This window comes from Urocampus carinirostris, chromosome 20 (genome assembly GCF_059441175.1).
Source record: "Urocampus carinirostris isolate Australia breed hairy pipefish chromosome 20, RoL_Ucar_1.0, whole genome shotgun sequence".
Classification (NCBI taxonomy): Eukaryota; Metazoa; Chordata; class Actinopteri; order Syngnathiformes; family Syngnathidae; genus Urocampus; species Urocampus carinirostris.
Window position 1 is genome coordinate 8,654,332 of NC_142368.1, and position 18,089 is coordinate 8,672,420.

The 18,089-nt window shown below is 40.6% G+C and overlaps 1 protein-coding gene across 1 annotated transcript in view; it reads left to right on the forward strand.

Annotated features, from left to right (window-relative positions):
• bub1 (BUB1 mitotic checkpoint serine/threonine kinase) overlaps nt 1-18,089 on the forward strand; it is a 38,688-nt gene that overhangs the window by 6,881 nt on the left and 13,718 nt on the right. The window contains exons 6-20 of the mRNA XM_088325646.1: nt 775-960; nt 1,772-1,911; nt 1,985-2,061; nt 4,486-4,582; nt 4,655-4,774; nt 8,841-8,936; nt 12,110-12,170; nt 12,308-12,377; nt 12,448-12,628; nt 14,491-14,557; nt 15,951-16,249; nt 16,338-16,463; nt 16,696-16,759; nt 16,887-16,962; nt 17,034-17,205. Coding sequence (XP_088181772.1) covers nt 775-960; nt 1,772-1,911; nt 1,985-2,061; nt 4,486-4,582; nt 4,655-4,774; nt 8,841-8,936; nt 12,110-12,170; nt 12,308-12,377; nt 12,448-12,628; nt 14,491-14,557; nt 15,951-16,249; nt 16,338-16,463; nt 16,696-16,759; nt 16,887-16,962; nt 17,034-17,205 — 1,832 coding nt within the window. The remainder of the gene's footprint in view (nt 1-774; nt 961-1,771; nt 1,912-1,984; nt 2,062-4,485; nt 4,583-4,654; nt 4,775-8,840; nt 8,937-12,109; nt 12,171-12,307; nt 12,378-12,447; nt 12,629-14,490; nt 14,558-15,950; nt 16,250-16,337; nt 16,464-16,695; nt 16,760-16,886; nt 16,963-17,033; nt 17,206-18,089) is intronic.

The following is an 18,089-nucleotide window of genomic DNA, read 5'->3' on the forward strand; positions in this document are numbered from 1 at the left end:
CAATATTTTTGCAACTCCAACTTTTCAATTTTTTTATCTATTAACCCTACATAAAAAACACTACACAGCATTATATCCAGACAGAAGAGCAGCTTCAGCGACAGACTGCTGTCACTGTCTTGTACCACGGACAGACTGAAGAGATCTTTTCTTCCTCATGCCATGAGGCTCTTTAACTCCACCCGGCGGAGTAAAGGCCCACATTAAACCACACCCCTACATTGCATATTACCGTACTTTTATTGCAGTGTGTATTTTATGTAGCACTACTTAAATACTCTATACAACACGCTACAGTGGGTATTAGCACGTCACATTGGGTATTTGTATATTGTATTCCTTTTGCCTTATTATTGTATTGTTCTCAGCGAAGGGATGCTGCTGGAAATGTGAATTTCCCTGCGGGGATGAATCAAGTATCTATCTAAAATAGTGGAGAAATTTGTTTTTCTTATCACAATTGTCCGTCATATGTCTTTGACTTTTGGGAAATAAGTTTGAAGCCTGAAATATGTCAAAAGTTCTTGGGGGTGGGCAATACTTTGGCAAGCACTGTAATACTAGCACTTTTCTGCGCTAGCACAGGCTGTTTTTAATGTGACCTCATGGTCATTATGGTAACGGACATTAATAGAGATAATTTGCATTGAGGCTTATTAAACCTGGTTATCGGCACATGCTTGCACAAAAGTACCTTTTACCCCAACTTTGAAACTGAGTCTCGCTGTGTTTTATGCTGCTCCCAAGACTACAAATTTTGTGTCTCCTCCTCAGGAAATTTCAGGTTAGAATAAAAAGCCAGGAAACTGCGTCAGGAGGTGAGCAGTCGGAGGTCGGTTTGTCCACTTCCGGGAGTTGTCGTCCTCTACCAATAAGTCACACTGGATGTGATTCAGAAGTTCCCAAGGTGAATCCAGGGACCCAGACGTCATCAAGCAGTGACGCCGGTCTTGCACACACGTAAGTAATAACATTTCACACTAACTGGACACATTCTATCAAACCTAAAGTTGTACCTTTTAACAATTTGTTGGGTTTGTACTCCAATAAGGCAGTGTTTAATTTCCCACGAAGACAACCTAAGGAAATACAAAATGCAGTTTTTAAATTTTGATTCCTCTTAGTAAGTTACAAAAAACCAAATCCACGCAAAAAAATAACGCCCCTAAATGGGAATTAAAAAAAGCGAATGTGGCCATCTTTGGCAGCGATATCAGTAATCAAACGTTTACAGTAATTGGTAATGAGTCTTTCACAACGCTACGGAGGAATTTTTGCCCACTCTTCTTTGCAAAATTGTTTCATATCTGCCATATTGGAGGTAGCGTGTTTTGACTATCCTGAGATGTTTTTGGAACACAACCCTGAGAAAGACGAGGCATTACAATATTTGATTTATTATGCTATTTTTTTGCAGTCCAGTCTTGCACAGCTTTTTCAAATAAAATAAATCATTAAATATATTTCCCTGTACTTCCACATGAGTAAAAACTGTGTAAAAGGATAAAAGTAATCTCCTGCCACCTACTGATCTGGATCAATGTTACAGCAAACATATGCCATGATTTATTTGCAGAAATAATATCGTCAATTTACTGCTGGCACACCTGACAAGCTGTCACAGCACATTAGTGTACCCCTGGCCCAAGGACTCAAACTTGTCCCCTGTTGCATCATTTTCCATTTCAGTAAAAAACATCAGCGGTCACTTACGAGAGTCATACTACGACTTTTTTGTGCATGTGTTTCCAACTGATTTCCGCCCCCCTAGGAATCGGACTGAGCGTGGCGAGCAAAAGTTCTTATCCATGTACTCCAAGGATCTCCTAGGGTCGGAGCTTTGCTTTGAGGAAGTGCGAGCGAGGACGTTTTTGCGAAAGAGGCAGCAGAAAATGGAGGCAGAGCTGAGATGTAAGCACGGTGGTTTGTCGGGTGGCTTGTTATTGGTCGGCGTCTGATGCATGACCCGTTGTCGCACGTGAAGGTGAACTCATCGAGAGGGAGGAAGAAGAGCTTCTGGCAAAGTTTCAGCACCAACTCCCCCGGTATGGCATGGAACTGGTGAGTTGCTCAGCGAGTGCCTGGCAAGATGTTGATGATGATTCGCACTGATCCCAACCAGGGCTGCAACGATTAGTCAATGTTTTCGACAAAAATTGATGATACAGATCTTCGGCAATGAAATTTGTTGTCGAATATTGTCACCAGACACCTTTTATAATCTCTGCATGCACAATAGCCAATACTGTCTGTCTGGAGCGCTAACATAAACACACCAAAACGTACCAACAATTCTTAGTTTTGGTGTATTTTAGCCCAATAAAAATAACATTTGAAAATTTGAATATTTTGCAAAGCAGTCCACGTGTATCATGGAAGTAAATCGGTGAGGCATGATTTCAAGATCAGGCCGGACAGTTGACGAAACTAAGTCCTACGCGTTGATAAAGATTCAAGTAACAATATAGCAAATACGCTTTTGATGACATTCATCGCCAAGTCAAGTCACATTTATTTACATAATAGCCCTTAATCACAAAATGTCTCAAAGGACTGCACAGGTTACAATTACACCATCCCCTGATCTTACATCATACATTTTATACGCATATACCGTAAATTCCGGACTATAAGCCGCTACTTTTTTCCAAAATTTTCAACCCTGCGGCTTATTCAGAGATGCGGCCAATTTATGTAATTTTTTATAACGGCCGCCAGCGGCGCTCGAGTATGTAAGGTAAGATTTAGACCAGTGGAATATATGCGCCGAGGAAGATCAGATCTTCTGAGTGTAAACATATCCTCATCGTGCTAATTGCACAAAATAAGGCTCATGATTCAGCTTCTAATTACCGTAAATGCAAATGGCCATATCGCTGGGGTGTATTAAAGTAAGGGAGCGTGGGACGTCGTCATCATGACAAAGTTTCTTTACGACATTGAGAAAGACAACTTGGATGTCATTAACAAAGTAGTAGAAGCGGACGGTCTGCCGAGATTCTAACGAACATGGCAATTATTTCCTTAACAGACTGATTTGAAGGCATGCGAGCGTGTTTTTAGTAGCGTGAGGCTACCTCCCAAAGGCACGGTTTAGGATGAAAGTTATGTTATTATTATTAAAGCTTTGAAAACTCTCTCGATGTACCGTCTAAGAGGGGCGGAGCAAACGCGGGCTGATGGGAAAGTGGGGACCGGTAAAGGTAAGTTTTTGTGGACACGGGCGGACAATAATGGATATATATTTTTCCCACCCTTACCTTTGGAAATATACACTTTTTTTCCTTGGATTACTATTAACGGGCACCCAGAATCTGCAGGTCTGCAACAAATTTTAAGTACCTATATCATTTCACGTTCATTTTGGCGGCTGTGATTTTTGGACTGTGAACTTCAATGAAGGACATTTAATTTCAATCAACTGAGCTTGCTCTGTCCACTCCACGCATCGGCCCGGGAACGGTGCATTCGCGATGATCGCAGCAAGGCTTTAGGGCTAGGACCTTAGCTTGGCCTTTTGGCTGAGAGTAAGTGTCCCGGCTCCTAGGTTTTGTAGCGTATTATGAACTGACCGATAACCGATAATGGATAATGAATAACAAAGATAGAACAATAACCCTTAAAAATCCCTCCCCCCCACATTTAATTTCAATCGTGGGAGTTTGGCTTGGATCAATTTTCAGGTTTTTTAGATGTGGGTGCATGCGGCTTATGTACAGGTGCGGCTTGTGTATGGACAAAATCGGTTTTCCCCTTAAAATGTGATGGGTGCGGCTTATAATCAGGTGCGCTCTATAGTCTGGAATTTACGGTATTTCGGTAGAAAACGGAGCTTGAGCGTTATGCTAGACCGCACTTGACAAATTAAATTGAAATCGAATACATGTCCAAAGAACAACCACTGTTTCAAAATCGTTTGATTTCAAACTGTTGAGTATCGTTAAGTACTTTTGTTACAGAGTTTGCGGTAGACCACTGAATATACTTCACCAAACGGACATCGTATTTGTTATCTTTACTGTTGTACTACAGCAAATGTTTCTCTTCTTGGTTTACAGGGATCAAAATGTTTAATTGATTTGAATTCATGATTTATTGGCCTGTCCCTAAAAATGTACAGAGACTTTTTTATGGTTTTATGTCTTTACTAACGGAGCACTGCGCCTAACTGGTTTCAAATATATTTTTCTACGAATCCTCAGTATGTTCGATATATTACGATATGTATTCTCCATTGTACCCGTTTTCTTGTGTTTATGATCATTTGCCACATAACTATCAGCTTCAAGATAAATTGAAGAAAAAATAACAATCATTCGATTCTTTGACTAATCATCCCAATAGTCAAGACGCTGAACTCCTAATAAGCACATTGTAAAGCACTTTGGAATGTCTTCAGTGTCTTGAAAAGTGCTGTGCAGACCATTTACCATTAAGTAGAGTTATGTGCAACACTAAACGTAATATTACATTTTGCTTTCCTAGAAACCTGCCGAAGGAAGTGACTCAAGCCAGCCAACCCAAAAGGCCGTTGGGCATCAAGAAAGCTGGAGTACCAACCAAGCCCCGAAAAACCTTGATGGTAATTTGAAATATGAGTCAAAAGTCAGACTATTTCTGAAAAGACAAGCATTTGTTTTTGTTTCTGTGTCAGCGTCAAAAGAAAATGTGCTGAATGTTTCCCATGTGACTCCCAACAACTCGCTTGGCTGTTTGCCCGCCACTCCGTCACGCGTGCCGCCATCGCCCACTGTCAACACACGAGAGGCCCTGGGTGAGCGTTTCTTCTTTTTGGCACATTTAAATAGGTGTAAGAATAAAGCTGTTTACCTCATTCTTGGCCATAAGCAATAATTATGTTTTCAGCAGCCTGGTCCCTGAGTGCCAAAACGTGAAAAGAAATTTGTATTATCTTTAATTTAAAAATATATTATGAAGGGTTGGCGCTGCTCATCAGTAAGTATCAAGACTCTGGAAATGATTTCAGTATGATAAGTTAGATGCCAAGAGCAGCTTTGATCAGATATTTGTCTACAGATGATGGAAGCCCAACTTCCGAGTGTATCCGGCGAATGAGCATGCGTAGGCGGCTCATATGGCAATTATGTGCAGTGAAGCAGTGTGGTGAGAGACACCGGATGTGGAAGAATAGTAATAGGCAGTGAACTCTTCAACTGAGCTAGTTCCTTTAAAAAAAAAAAGACAAATTCCCATTGTCATCATCTGGCTAGAGAGGGATGACGATTCGTGCACGTCTGTTTTGCGCATGTGTCAAAATGGAAAAAATTGTTTGGCACCAGCTCTCCCAATTGGGAAACACTTCTGGCATTGAATGAGTTTAGCCACTCTCACCTTGACATACTGTCAAGGTTCAAACTTGAGATTGTAGTAGAATGAAGAAAAGAACACATTCTGAGTCTGAGATTTAGGTTTTTTGATAGCCCCTTTCATCAGAGGTGCGTTTTTCCAGGATCGGATCAGGGAGAGATCACGCTCCTCCTTTAGCACAAGGCTCATTTATTGTAAAACACAAAGAAACTACACATCCGATTCGTTAATATGAACACACTAAATGAATCTGATTGGTTTGGACATGAATCACATATTTAAAAGCAGTGTATAATGTTGGTCGCTGTATAACAAGTATAACAAATGAGCAATAGGGATAGTGAAACTTTGTAAACACAATGTGTCTCTGCTTGCCTCTTGAGCAGACTAGGAATGTGGTAGTCAAACTCTCCCAAAACCAAAACTTTTTAAGCATTCCAGGTGAAATCATAAAACTACACACTTTTGAGAATACTATAGAAATATGAAAGTATAAAGATATAAGAGTATAAAAGTATTTATTGGGTATAAGAGTATAGAATATAGTATAAAAGGCACATTTAGACCATAATTTCTCATACAATACAAAACAAAAATAAATAAACAGCCTGATTTCTGCTCAGGTTAATGACAAGGAGTGATAAGCCCTGTGCACACCTTCCGCCAACCTCGTTAAAATGGCACTGGCGAGCGACATTTTGCATTTGATGTCGGGTTGTGGGGGCTATTTTTGAAGGAAAACTGCGCGATGCCCATGTTTTCAAGTATCATTCATGTTTAATCATTTTAGATGGTTAGATAGATAGATACTTTATTCATCCCCGTAGGGAAATTCACACTTCCAGTAGTCTACCCCGTTGTTTATTAACAGATTAACATGATGCCCTAGGGGTGCTTGTAGCGGAGCGGATGACATCACGCTAGTCCAAAAGTTCGACATCCCTGCGGCAGATGGAAATATTTTATTTGTGAAAATCCAGGGATACACCACCTCGTGTTAGCAAGTCTGCCTCCTCTCCGATTACCCCCGGCTTTCGTGTCTCTGTTTAGCGGCGTTGAAGCCGGGTAGCTCCGGGTGGCTACACGTTAGCATCCGGAATGCTAATTGTGACCCACATTTCCGCAAAACACAGCAATTGCGCTCCTGTGCGCTTTGATGTTTTCCACCAGCACTCGATGATCTTATTTGGTCGTGAGTTCGCATTTACCATGATTACGGATGGTACCGAAGACTTATAACGCCGCTAGCCGCTTAGCTAGCTCTGGCTCTTCTTCCACGATAGGCGCCTTCATCACGCCGGCACGAGAATTCTTCAGGGCAAGGAGTTGATTCCTTGAATAGACGCATTTTTGTGCGCTAAAACCCATGTCCATAGGATAGAAGTAATCCATAGTGTAGTTGTCAAAACGGGAAGAAAAAACACCGAAGATAGGAGCAGACAATAAAACAATAGGGCAGCTGCTGGAAAAGGCAGCCGCTCGTGGCAGCGCCGCTTTGATCTAGCGCTCGCTTACCAAATTCATCAACTGTGCGTGGCACGGAAGAAAACTGTAAGCTGCTTTTTTTCACAGCGCATGCGCTCTCAATATAAAACACCAAAGTGACGACTTGAAAACATATATTTCGCCCTTCTACAGAAAAAACTAGTTAATTTTTTGAAAATATTATTCATATACAGGGGTACCTCTTTATATTAGCCCCTTTAAACACGAGAAGTTTGGTATACGATTCTTTTTTTTTTTTTACACTCTACCTAGCTATATAAAGGAAAATCGAGTTCACAAGAGACCCCTCGAAAGTGCTCACCACTCCTGACTGATTAATGCCAGATTTTAAGAACAAGCCTGAACCCAACCAGACCCAAATATTAAGTTCGGCCTAAAATGTCAGTCATTGCTTGGGGTTCGATCCGGGTTGGGATTTTCTCCCGCTGACTTGAAGAAATATATATGTATATTCTCATCATTATCCGGTCATAGTTCTTACTGTATTTTCCGCTGTGTGAGGCGCGATGGATTTCGTCCTCCTTTCGTGCAACCCACGTTTGTGTGCTAAGGTTTTCCGTCATTGTTCTTAGTTTATTTTTTCTGTGGAGGATCCGGTCGCACGGTGTATTCGTCCCTCTTTTGCGAAACGCAACCCCAGCGCGCAAACGAGTGCAGCCCGGGTGGATGATTAAATAAAAAGTCACTGAGAGAGAAGCCCTCATCCTTCTCTGAAGTTTCCTTTAATTCTCTAGGAACGCTAACAAGTGAATGCAATTTGGTCCCTTACCGCGGCAACCGCCAATGACAAAAAAAAAAGACGACGTATCAGGTCTTTGTTGCAATATGACACTGTTCTCCTACAATATGGATGCCCTGGTGTTGTAGTCAAGAAATATAGAGCTCACATTTTATACAACAGGACTCATTCATGTTTTCTTTGGGCGCAGTAGTAAATACGTGCCCATCTTCATAATCACCATCTTGAATGGTCACACAATCCGAAAACATGTGACATTATTAAATCGTCGCAAAGCTAAAAATCGTGCCACTAAAAATCAGTGCCAGTTGCATTCTGCAGCTAAAGGTGTCAACGCCAAATTCCCCAAACGGTTGGCGCCTGGTGTGCGTGGGGTTTTACAGAACGCCAGGAACTTTGTTAGTCTCTACAGTAGTGTTTTTCAAACTACAGTGGAACCTGGGTTCTCGACCATAATCCGTTCCAGAACCCTGTTCGAAAACCGATTTGTTCGATCACCGAAAATCGTTTTTCCCATTAAAATTAATGTAAAATCATTTTAATCCGTTCCAACACCCTGAATGTTTACTATGAACGTAAACATGAAGCTAACCCAGGCTAATCGTACGTTCGCGTTAGCGTAATCTTCCGTACGAAAGATTACGCTAACATGAAGGTGTAAAAATTAAAAAATCAGGTCGTTTACACGTCATTTAGCACCCGGGTCTCCACAAAAAGTGGTGAGCGGTTAAAGGATAAAGAAAAGAATTATGAATAGGATTTCTTACCTTTGTGGTGGTCTGCAGAAGCGATGCTCTATTCCCTCGAAAGAAGGGAAACATGCACACCTTCTTCATTTTGCTATTATTTCTTTCTTAAATGCAATAGTTGTACGCACTAGTCTTCTTTTCTCACCTGTAGCAACTTTGCTGCTTGCACCGACCTTCTTCGGAGGCATAATTAGGGGCTAAAACACTCCGTTCACCGATATTAAAAGCGAAAGCGAAAAAAAGTGCGCGCTCACGTCATAACAGTTCTTCACGAGGGGTGGGGGCAATCTACACGATCTACACCCGTACGCCGCTCAGCATCGCCCCTAGCGTACCGGCGTTCGAACTCCGATTTTTTTGAACGAAAAGCGAAGCAAGAATTTCTCAAAATTTTTGGTCGAGAACCGATTTGTTCGAACTGAGAGGCGTTCGAAAACCGAGGTTCCACTGTATTCCCCAGGAGCCATTTGCAGCCCTCAGTGTATACTATAAACTGTATTACATGTTGTGGTTTGCAGACGTGATTATGGGAATGTTCCAGGCCCCTACCGAAGACCCTTTGTGTGACATGTCAGCATTTGCCACCAGCATGATTCATTCAAATAATGCAAATGGTAAGCGCCGCTTGCTAGTTTAGCATTCTTATTATCTCTGTCTTCCTTGCTTCCGCCCTATTCCTTCCTCTTACTGCCTCTCTTCTTTCCTTGCTAACCTCCAATGTTGTAGTTTGTATGGCATTGTCCTATGGAGCGCCATCGCCTGCTTCGGGTTGCACCCAAGAGGCCAGATGTGGGCCACACCTAAACGGGGCCCTAAGTTCAAGTATAAAGAGTCCATTATGGACATTTATTATGGGCCCTGCAAAAGATTATGATAGCAATTCCCAGTGGTAAATTGTAATTGGAATAACTTCCTGCAACAGAAAGTGAAAGCTACAGATTTCATTTTATTTTTATTTTATTCACCATTTGTACCCAACACCTACAGTACATGGGAAGAGATTTTTCTCAAAAATATTTTTGCACTTATTATACAAATCCACAAATATATTAGTGATCCAAAAATGATATGTTTCGATAAATGGACTTGAAAGACTAAAAATCTCATATGTAAATTGAAAGTATATTTGTGGCTCTGCAAAATAAACGTTTACACTGATTTTTTTCTTTTAATGGTACTGAAGGATTTAGGAATTTGGCTTTAAAAAGTGCTCTAATTTTGGTAGTTAAGATGTTGTACGAACCCTGAATATTTTGTTTCTTCTAGTAGAAAATACAATTTCAATAATTAAAATAAAAAAATTGATCAAACAAAACAAGAAAAATATAGTGGAGATCAAAATTAGAGATCAACTTGTAAAATGTTTAAAGATTTTGAAATACCATCTTCACTTCTGCAGTTAATTGACATTTTATTGCGTTTATATCACGGTACTACTTTTCACATAACAACTAAAGGCATTTCACGGAAAAAAAAGTTTTTCCAGAAAACACACTGATCAAAACTAGAGACAAACAATGACTTTGGCATGGAAAAAATTCTGAAGGTTACAACAGTAAGTAATTAGTAAGAAATGTACAGGCTTCTGCTGTGAATGACTCAATTACATCTGCCGCCACAGAATAGCACTAGTCTCTCACACTACTCTGGTGTGATTTTGGTCCATTCTTCTTCCAGCCTCCTCCGCAGTTCTGTGATTGTAGTGGGTTTTTTGACCATGACTCTGTCACCAAAGTTTTTCCAGAGGGTCTTTATTGGGTTAAGATCAGGACTCTTGGCGGCCCATGCCATTAATTTAATGTTTTCACCTCAAGGAAATTCTTTACCCGTTTTGCTGTGTGACTTGAGGCACTGTCCTGCATGAAAACTGCAGGGCTGATTGGGCGATGAACGCAAAACCAAGGTTTTGACACACATTCACACTCACTTGGCCATGTAGCTTTTCAAGAGGTCTGACTCCTGCTGCAGAAAACATGCCTCAAACCATGACACTTCCTCATCTACCTTTCACTGACTTTAAACACACTTTAGGTTTAGTCTTTCTCCAAAATTTTTAATTGCCAACATCTGACTCCCCTGCTAATATGGACCTTTTTGAGATACAGACATTTGACTTATTGGGTAACCTTCTGTGACATAAATATGTCAGCACATTGATTTTGAAGAGTCTCAGAACGTTTCTCATAATATTACTATTATTAATAATAATAATAATAATAGTAGTAATAAAACGAAGTAGATTTGTCGAACACCTATTCAGTAACACATCACAAAGTGGAGGGATTCCTCTGTAGTTGGATCCCAAAGCCAAAAAAACACAATAGGTTTAAAGTGTGTCTTACTTTGCAAACAGTATAGCCAGGGAAGTCCGATTTTAAATGAAAAAAAAAAAAAGATTTGTTTACACCGCGGGATCCAATGCAACCAGGGTTTCATTCACAATAAAATACATTACATATGGCTATTAAAGTACATCAAATAAAGGCTATCTGTGTACAAGTTGTTGTGATCGTGGATATCATAGTACATTTATTCGTCTCCGGTGTTGGTAACTTTTTCTTCCGCGTTAACAAACGCATGTTGTAGAATACTGTTTTAATAAACGCGTTATATAGACTACAATTGCTTAATTGTTTTGATTAGCTTGCTTTGTTTTAATAAACTTATTATATAGAATGCGATCGCTTTTGTCAGAGGCGCAGCAGAATGCGCGTTCACGCGACGGGAGTAGGATTTTGCAGGGGAGTCGGATTTAGGCAATACATCGTACCTGGACACAGTGCCTTTTAATGTATCCGCCTTTTCAGACTCGTCCTTGAATTCATGTTCATGTTTCGTCTCGTAATGACGTTTAAGACTAGACGTGCCAGGTACTACGCTCTCGAGGCATAATGCACAAACAACACAGTCATTTTCTTGCACAAAGCCCCATTCGTCTGTCCACACTGGCTGGAAAGAACGAGATTTTTCTGCTCGAAGAGCTGTCGTGATTCGTTCATTTATCGCGCGCCGGTGTTTCTGTTAGAATGTTAAAACACAGATCTGTCCTCCACTGCGAGGCACCGCGCAGACACACGCTCACCGTAAAGCCGCTAAACAACACACCGCGCAATTAAAATGTCTTAAACTTGAGGTAAAAATGCGCATATAAAAAAAAAAAAATCATAACTTTTCCGTACGCTCGCGTGTCACTGGTTAACCCCACGAGTGCCACTGCTGGCACGCGTGCCCCTGACCTAGAGGGAGCTGTAATAAGGGGGCGGCAGTGGCTCAGGAGGTAGAGCGCTCATCTTGGGATCAAGAGATAGCAGTTCGAGCTCCGTGTTACATGTCGAAGTGTCCTTGGGTAAGACACTGAACCCCAATAAGCAGGTTAGCGCCTCACATGGCTGCTCGGCCGCTATTGGGAAATGTGATTCACAATGTAAAGCGCTTTGGGAAGTCTTGACTTGAAAAGCGCTATTTAAATACAGATCAATTCATTTCATACTAATTGTCCCTCATCTTGTTGCCATTGGTACCTAACATTTAAAAACATTGTTAAAGGCTGGGTAAAAAAAAAAGAAAAAAAAAGTTACTTTACTGTCCCTTTGAGTCTACGTAGCTTGTATTCTTCCTTATGCGTTTTAGCCCTCATTGTCGACTGCACTACACAATTTAGCAACATTTCATGGTAAAATAATACACATTGTCCCTTTTAACAAAAAAAAAGACTACTGTATTTATGAAAGGACCGAAATCGGAGCGGAACGCTCTGTTTAATTCTGCTGCTACTCTTGCCTCACAGGCGCCGCCCTGCTGTCCAATCCCGTCACTACAGAGCCCTTTGCCATCTACCAGGATGTCAGGTCATTTGACAGACCATTTTCATTTTATGTTTTTTGTTCCCTGGGTCATAAATTCAGCAAACCTGATCAGTGAATCTAATGCTATTTTTTGTTGTTTTATGACTCATAAAGGATGTTCTTTTTTATTTGGTCTTTAGTGCTGCGACTTCCCACACTCTTTGCAAAAAAAAGCGAGGCCGAGGATTGCTCGAGAATCTGGCTTCAACCGTGAGTTGGATCAGAGTGAAATTGGATAGTTGTGTCTTGACATTTGACTGTCATGTTTAATGGATGCCAGGGAGCCCACAGTGCAACAGCAGGGTGGTCACATCAGGACAAGACAGCTGAAGATGTCAACGTGACGGGCGACGGCTGGCTGGCAGCGTGCCCCAATAACACGGCTGACTTCGCCTTGGCGGCGCGTTGCGTGTCCACCCCATTTGCGCATAAAGGGGCCAGCGAGGCTTTGCAGGGCGCAGGTACAAACCTCAGCAACGAATGATTACTATATTTTCACACTATAAATTGAACCAGATTAGGAAGAAGAAAGAAAGAATTTACTTTTATTGTCATTCTTTGTAACAATGGACACAGAACGAAATGTCGATACACCTGCTTTATTCCTGGACCCTGGCTATTTCAGCTGAAAATGAAAATCTCCATTCTGATCCCTGATTACTGACAGGGTTGGGTAGGGTTACTTTAACTGGATTACTTTCAATTACTTTTCGATTACTCCAATACCAAATATGCTAATAAAAGACAAAAGAAACTAAATATGAATAAAATTATGACTCGCAACACGTGGTAAGCGTTCTCTCCTGGCTTTGATCTCTGGCAAAACTAACATCAAATGTGACAGAAACAAAATGAAAATAAATCCTAACAGCTTGCCAACATCATTTTTTGCCGTTCTATGTATTCTGTTACTCCCCAAACCTGCACAAAATTTAGTCATTTTATTCCCTACCTGTAACCCTTCCCAACCCTGATTACTGACAAAGGTTTCAAATCATCAAACCAATTTTAATAGCACACAAAGACAACCCAAGAAAGTACCGAATGCAGTTTTGCAATGTTGATTCCATTTATTAAGGCCCAATAAAATCTTGGCCTATTTGGCCCAATGTGAAAAAATAAATAATTGAAATACGGTCTAAGAATCAAATCTGGGACACATTCGTGAAATGGAACCAAATTATTTAAACGTTTTATATTTCCAACCCAAAAAAACTCCCCCAAAAAAGCCTGCTGTTCTCTCAGCTCTTCCAACAGACTCCAGAAGTTCCTTGAAGACTTCTGAATGATCGAGTGTTGCCCCAAAAGACTAATACGCACAAAGTGCACCTGTGTGTCATTAAGAATCATGCACCTGCTCTGCGATGGGCTCAAAGGTCTGTGAAAGAAGACACTGGAGAACAGACAGGATTATGAAGACTGAGGTACATATGAGGCAGCATTTACTCCCCCGGAGCACTGCGCGAGCAACAATTTCCAAATATAGAGCATAATACCATTAAAAACCTACCAAGACCAGGTCGTCCCTCTAAACTTTTACCACAAACAAGGAGAGTACTAATCAGAGAAGCAGCCAAGAGCCACCACGATCACATTGGATGATCTGCATGTATACACCGAAGTGGGACAATCTGTGCTTAAACCGAGTCGTACGCTGCATATATCTGCCCTTTGTGGAAGAATGTCGAAAAGAAAGCCTTTTCTTGAAAGAATCCTAAAGAAATGCATTTTTGGCATTGGCAAGAAGCCACATGGTAGACACAAATAATACGTGGAGCAAGGTGCTCTGGTGCGATGAGACAAAAATGGAACTTTTTGAGCTGAAGGCAAAGTGTTACATTTGGCGTAAGAGTCAAACTAAATGTCACCCTGAAATCCCCATCCCCGTTGTCAAACGTGGTGGTGGCAGTATCATAGTCTGAGGTTGCTTTTCTTCAGCAGGTACTGTCTGATTACTTCTTGAACAAAAACAGCAAATTATTACAATTTAAGAATCTGAAATTCCGTGGATTTGAGGAATTTCTCACCCAAAGGAAACTGAATGATACATCAGAAATGTGCCGATGAATTCAGTAATGTTTAATTATTCTATTCGGTTCTTGCAACAAGAGAGGAAGTTTAGCCTGCTACATTAACTTTTCCCTGTCGCCATATTAAAGTGTAGAGTGATTTGGTTTTTGACTGATTTACATTTATTTAAACATTTTTTCCCGTGCCAACTGGTAACTTGCAACACTTATGACATCTGTGATTGGCAGACAATATGAAGACTTCAGTTTTTGACGCTTTTTAACCCACTTAAATGAATTCTGGGTGCTTTCAGAGAATTTAAAGTGCACTGAACGAGAGGCTGTTGAAGATACTTTCATGAGACGTTCTCAAAAACTCAGGTAAAAATGAATACATCTTTTTTTTTTTTGTCTTTTTCTAAATCGACAATTTGAAAAAAACGATACTTAAATTGGAATAATCCTAAAACTGTTGTGATTATCAATAATCAGTTACTAATTCATTTTTGATTTTCTTTAATAACAGTGAAACGTTTTTGTTAAATCTGATTTAAAGGAGCCATTTCAAATTACAATCCCGAATTTGAGATTCCCAGCACATTTTTGCTGTTAGTTCTAGGTCTGATTAGTGGTAAAAAACGCCAGAGTCAAAATTAATTTGTACAAAAGCCTGCAAATTTAATGAACAAGAATATGGACAACATTTAACATGAATTATAGTCAAAGAACACTTATTTCATTTAAGGTGTAAGAGGTTAATGTTGGTTTTCTAATCCTGTTTTATTTCTATATCAGTTTGATGACCAGTCATTTACTCTAATTGCGGTTGATAACATATTAGTCGCAAAAGTTACATTTATGCGCACCAATAGGGTTGTAAAATCAATTGTTTTTGGTGTCAGAATTTAAAGTCGTGTAATAATACAGCTCAAGTTTTAATGACAATTCGAACGAATGACAAGTAGCTTCATCAATCAAGCAAGAAAAACCCAATTCGGATTTTTTTCCCAACACAGGGAATGCCAAAACCTTGGGTATAGCTGGTTTCTCAAAGTTAATGAGTCCACAGTCAAGATCAAAGGATCAATCCACTTGCTATAGTGATTTTGATGTGAAGCTCAATGTTGAATCCTGGGATTCTTGGTCTGGGGTAGCTTGCCACTTCGATCAACAAGCTGACCAATCGCCCAAGAAATCTCGGAATTTCGCTGGGAGGGATTAAAAATCTAGTTCAGGTTTTCCGTCCATTGTGACTCACCGTCACAGGCGGAATCAATGAAAAAAAAATATATATATATTTTTTATATATATATAATTGCTTTTGATAATCTTAGGTCCTGTCTGTCGTCTTCCCTTTTTGTGCCTGTTCTGTTCTGCAGCATGCAATGACGAAAGACATGCTATTGGTACTTACTATGATGTCTGTTCTTACAAAACATTGTTAAAAAAGAAAATGACAAATCATTTTTCTGTGATGAAAATATTGACTTCATTTAATGATTTATTAATATGATCAGATATTTAAAAAAATATTTTTTCGATAAAATTTTAATATTTAATTTAAATTTTCCTTTATTTATTTCTTACTTTGCATTTTCACGGGAGTTTATCGTATAAAAATTGTTCAGATTGATGAATTTGAGTTTATCTTTTTGTCTACTGTATATCGCCCAGATCTGCACTGCACAAATGAAATCGTCTTTTTATTTCTTTATAGATGTACTTTTATCACGCAGACTTAAATTTGTGTTTAACTTTGTATCTTCCGATGCAGTCCCATCATCGAGCAGAGTCCAACCGACGAAAAGTGTTCCGACAGTCAGCCGACAGCTTCGTTTGCAGCGCATGCCGGGACCATCTTTGGCACCCATCAAATGAGCGCATCTTCCGCCACCCTGGCGTCTACCCTGCCGCGGCCCGCCGCACTCTCTTTCGGGGACCGCACGGCACTCGATCCCATGGAGGATTCTCGGCCTGTTTCCTTTATTAAAGAAATCGAAAACTCCTCCCACACCCCACTGCCCGGCGACCAACACGTAGCAACTGGTGGAAGCGTGGAGGAGAAACTCTATGGTGAGGTGTATCAACACCAAAGGTCTCACTGATACTGGCAGAATGGCAAGTATAACACCTCTGGTGTGTTTGCTCTCATTTGGTTTAGAATCACAAGAGAGTGAAGGCAATGTTTCCCGCATCACTTCTAACAACTCAGTGAGCGCTCATCATGCCGTTGCCACTCCTATCCATGTGCCACTATCGACTACAGTTAACACATGCGAGGCCCTGGGTGAGTACATTGGAAGGGTTTCTTCCAAGGACTGATCTTGTCTGATACTGATACAAATATATCACTGTGTATTTTTTAAATATATTTCTTTTTTAATGTTAAACTCCATATTTTGCTTTAACCCTCATGTTTGGTTATGAATACATTTATCAAAGAGAGCGTTCATTTTCATTAAAAAATAATGAATTTGGGACTCCAGAGACCAAACTTCTTCTTGTGCTGACCCTCACAGGCTTCGTCCTCCAGGCCAATCCCGTCTCCGCAGAGGCTTTCACCATTTACCAAGATAACGTCAGGTGAATTTGCAGTTTATCGCCGTATGACAATGTTTCAGGCTCAAGTGATGTTTTGGTTTTGTGAGCTTAAATATAGCAAATCTTTTTATCAAGATTTTATGAATTATTATTTTCTTTATTTGCGCAGTGTTGCTGCTTCTCAGACGCCGGGAAACAAAAAAGCAACGCGAGGCCGAGGCTTGTCAGACAATCTGTCACAAACCGTGAGTTTTTATCAGTTTTTCAGTCTACAATGTTACGGGAATATAACACGTGAATGTCCGATGGATGGCAGAAAGCTGACATTGTGGAGGCGCCGTCGTCTTTGCAGGAAAAGACAACAACAGAGAAGAGTGTGTGGCGCAAGGGCTCGCCGCCGATGTGTCCCAACATTACTGTTGATTTTACCATGGGGAGGTCCATGACCTTCACGCACAAAGGGACCAAACCGATTTCCCAGGACGCAGGTACCACTTCCCGTTTTTTATGCTATGACTCTTCCTGTCCCATTCCTTTGTAGCGGACAGGAGATGACGTTTGCACCACTGTTCTACTTTTTCCTTCAGATCATATTTTGTCGCTATTATGCGGACGTTGCTGGAAAACAAAAATGTGGTGTAAAAATGTTGTTGCTTTTCGGCAAAAAGATCCTTATACACTTGCGTGCAAGGACGTAGGTTTGGGGTTGGCACTGATGAGAACCAAAACTCAAGTGAAATTGATCGATTGGTGGAAACACGTCTCATGCTGACATATCACCATTGATTAGGATGGAGAACCGTCATGAATGGCTCATCAAAAGGGTCCCATTCTCGAGCTACTCGCCGGAGTTCACGAAACAGGAAAAGTTTCTGAAAGAATATACTTACGTGACACAAATTTAGCTAGCTGTTTCACATACATGTTCATTTTAAACTGTAATGGTATTGATGCAGATGTAGAGAAGAGGCACCATTTAGCCAATCAGAATGCAGAACACAATGAAAATCTACATAGTACCCAAACTGCGATATAGCAAGGGAGTACTGGTACTGTGTTACAGTAGTATATTACAGTTTTTGCACAATAATTTATCAGTCGAAATTACCATTGACCACAATTGCAAAACATTGGGTATCCTCGAATTGGGCCGCGTGTTCCTGACGGTTAAAGTACAACAGTCCTGAATGTTGCAGTTTCCCTCATTTTGTAGTTTCAGTTAATCTTTTTTAAGTGTTAAAGATTTGGCTTTGATGAGATACAGGCTTGGCAAGGGTAAATTGAGAGAGTTGTTATGTAGCCTAGTCGCCTCAGTCTCTTCCAAGACAATCCACAGCGTGCCCGCACGTGATCACCATTTCTTTGCGCTCCT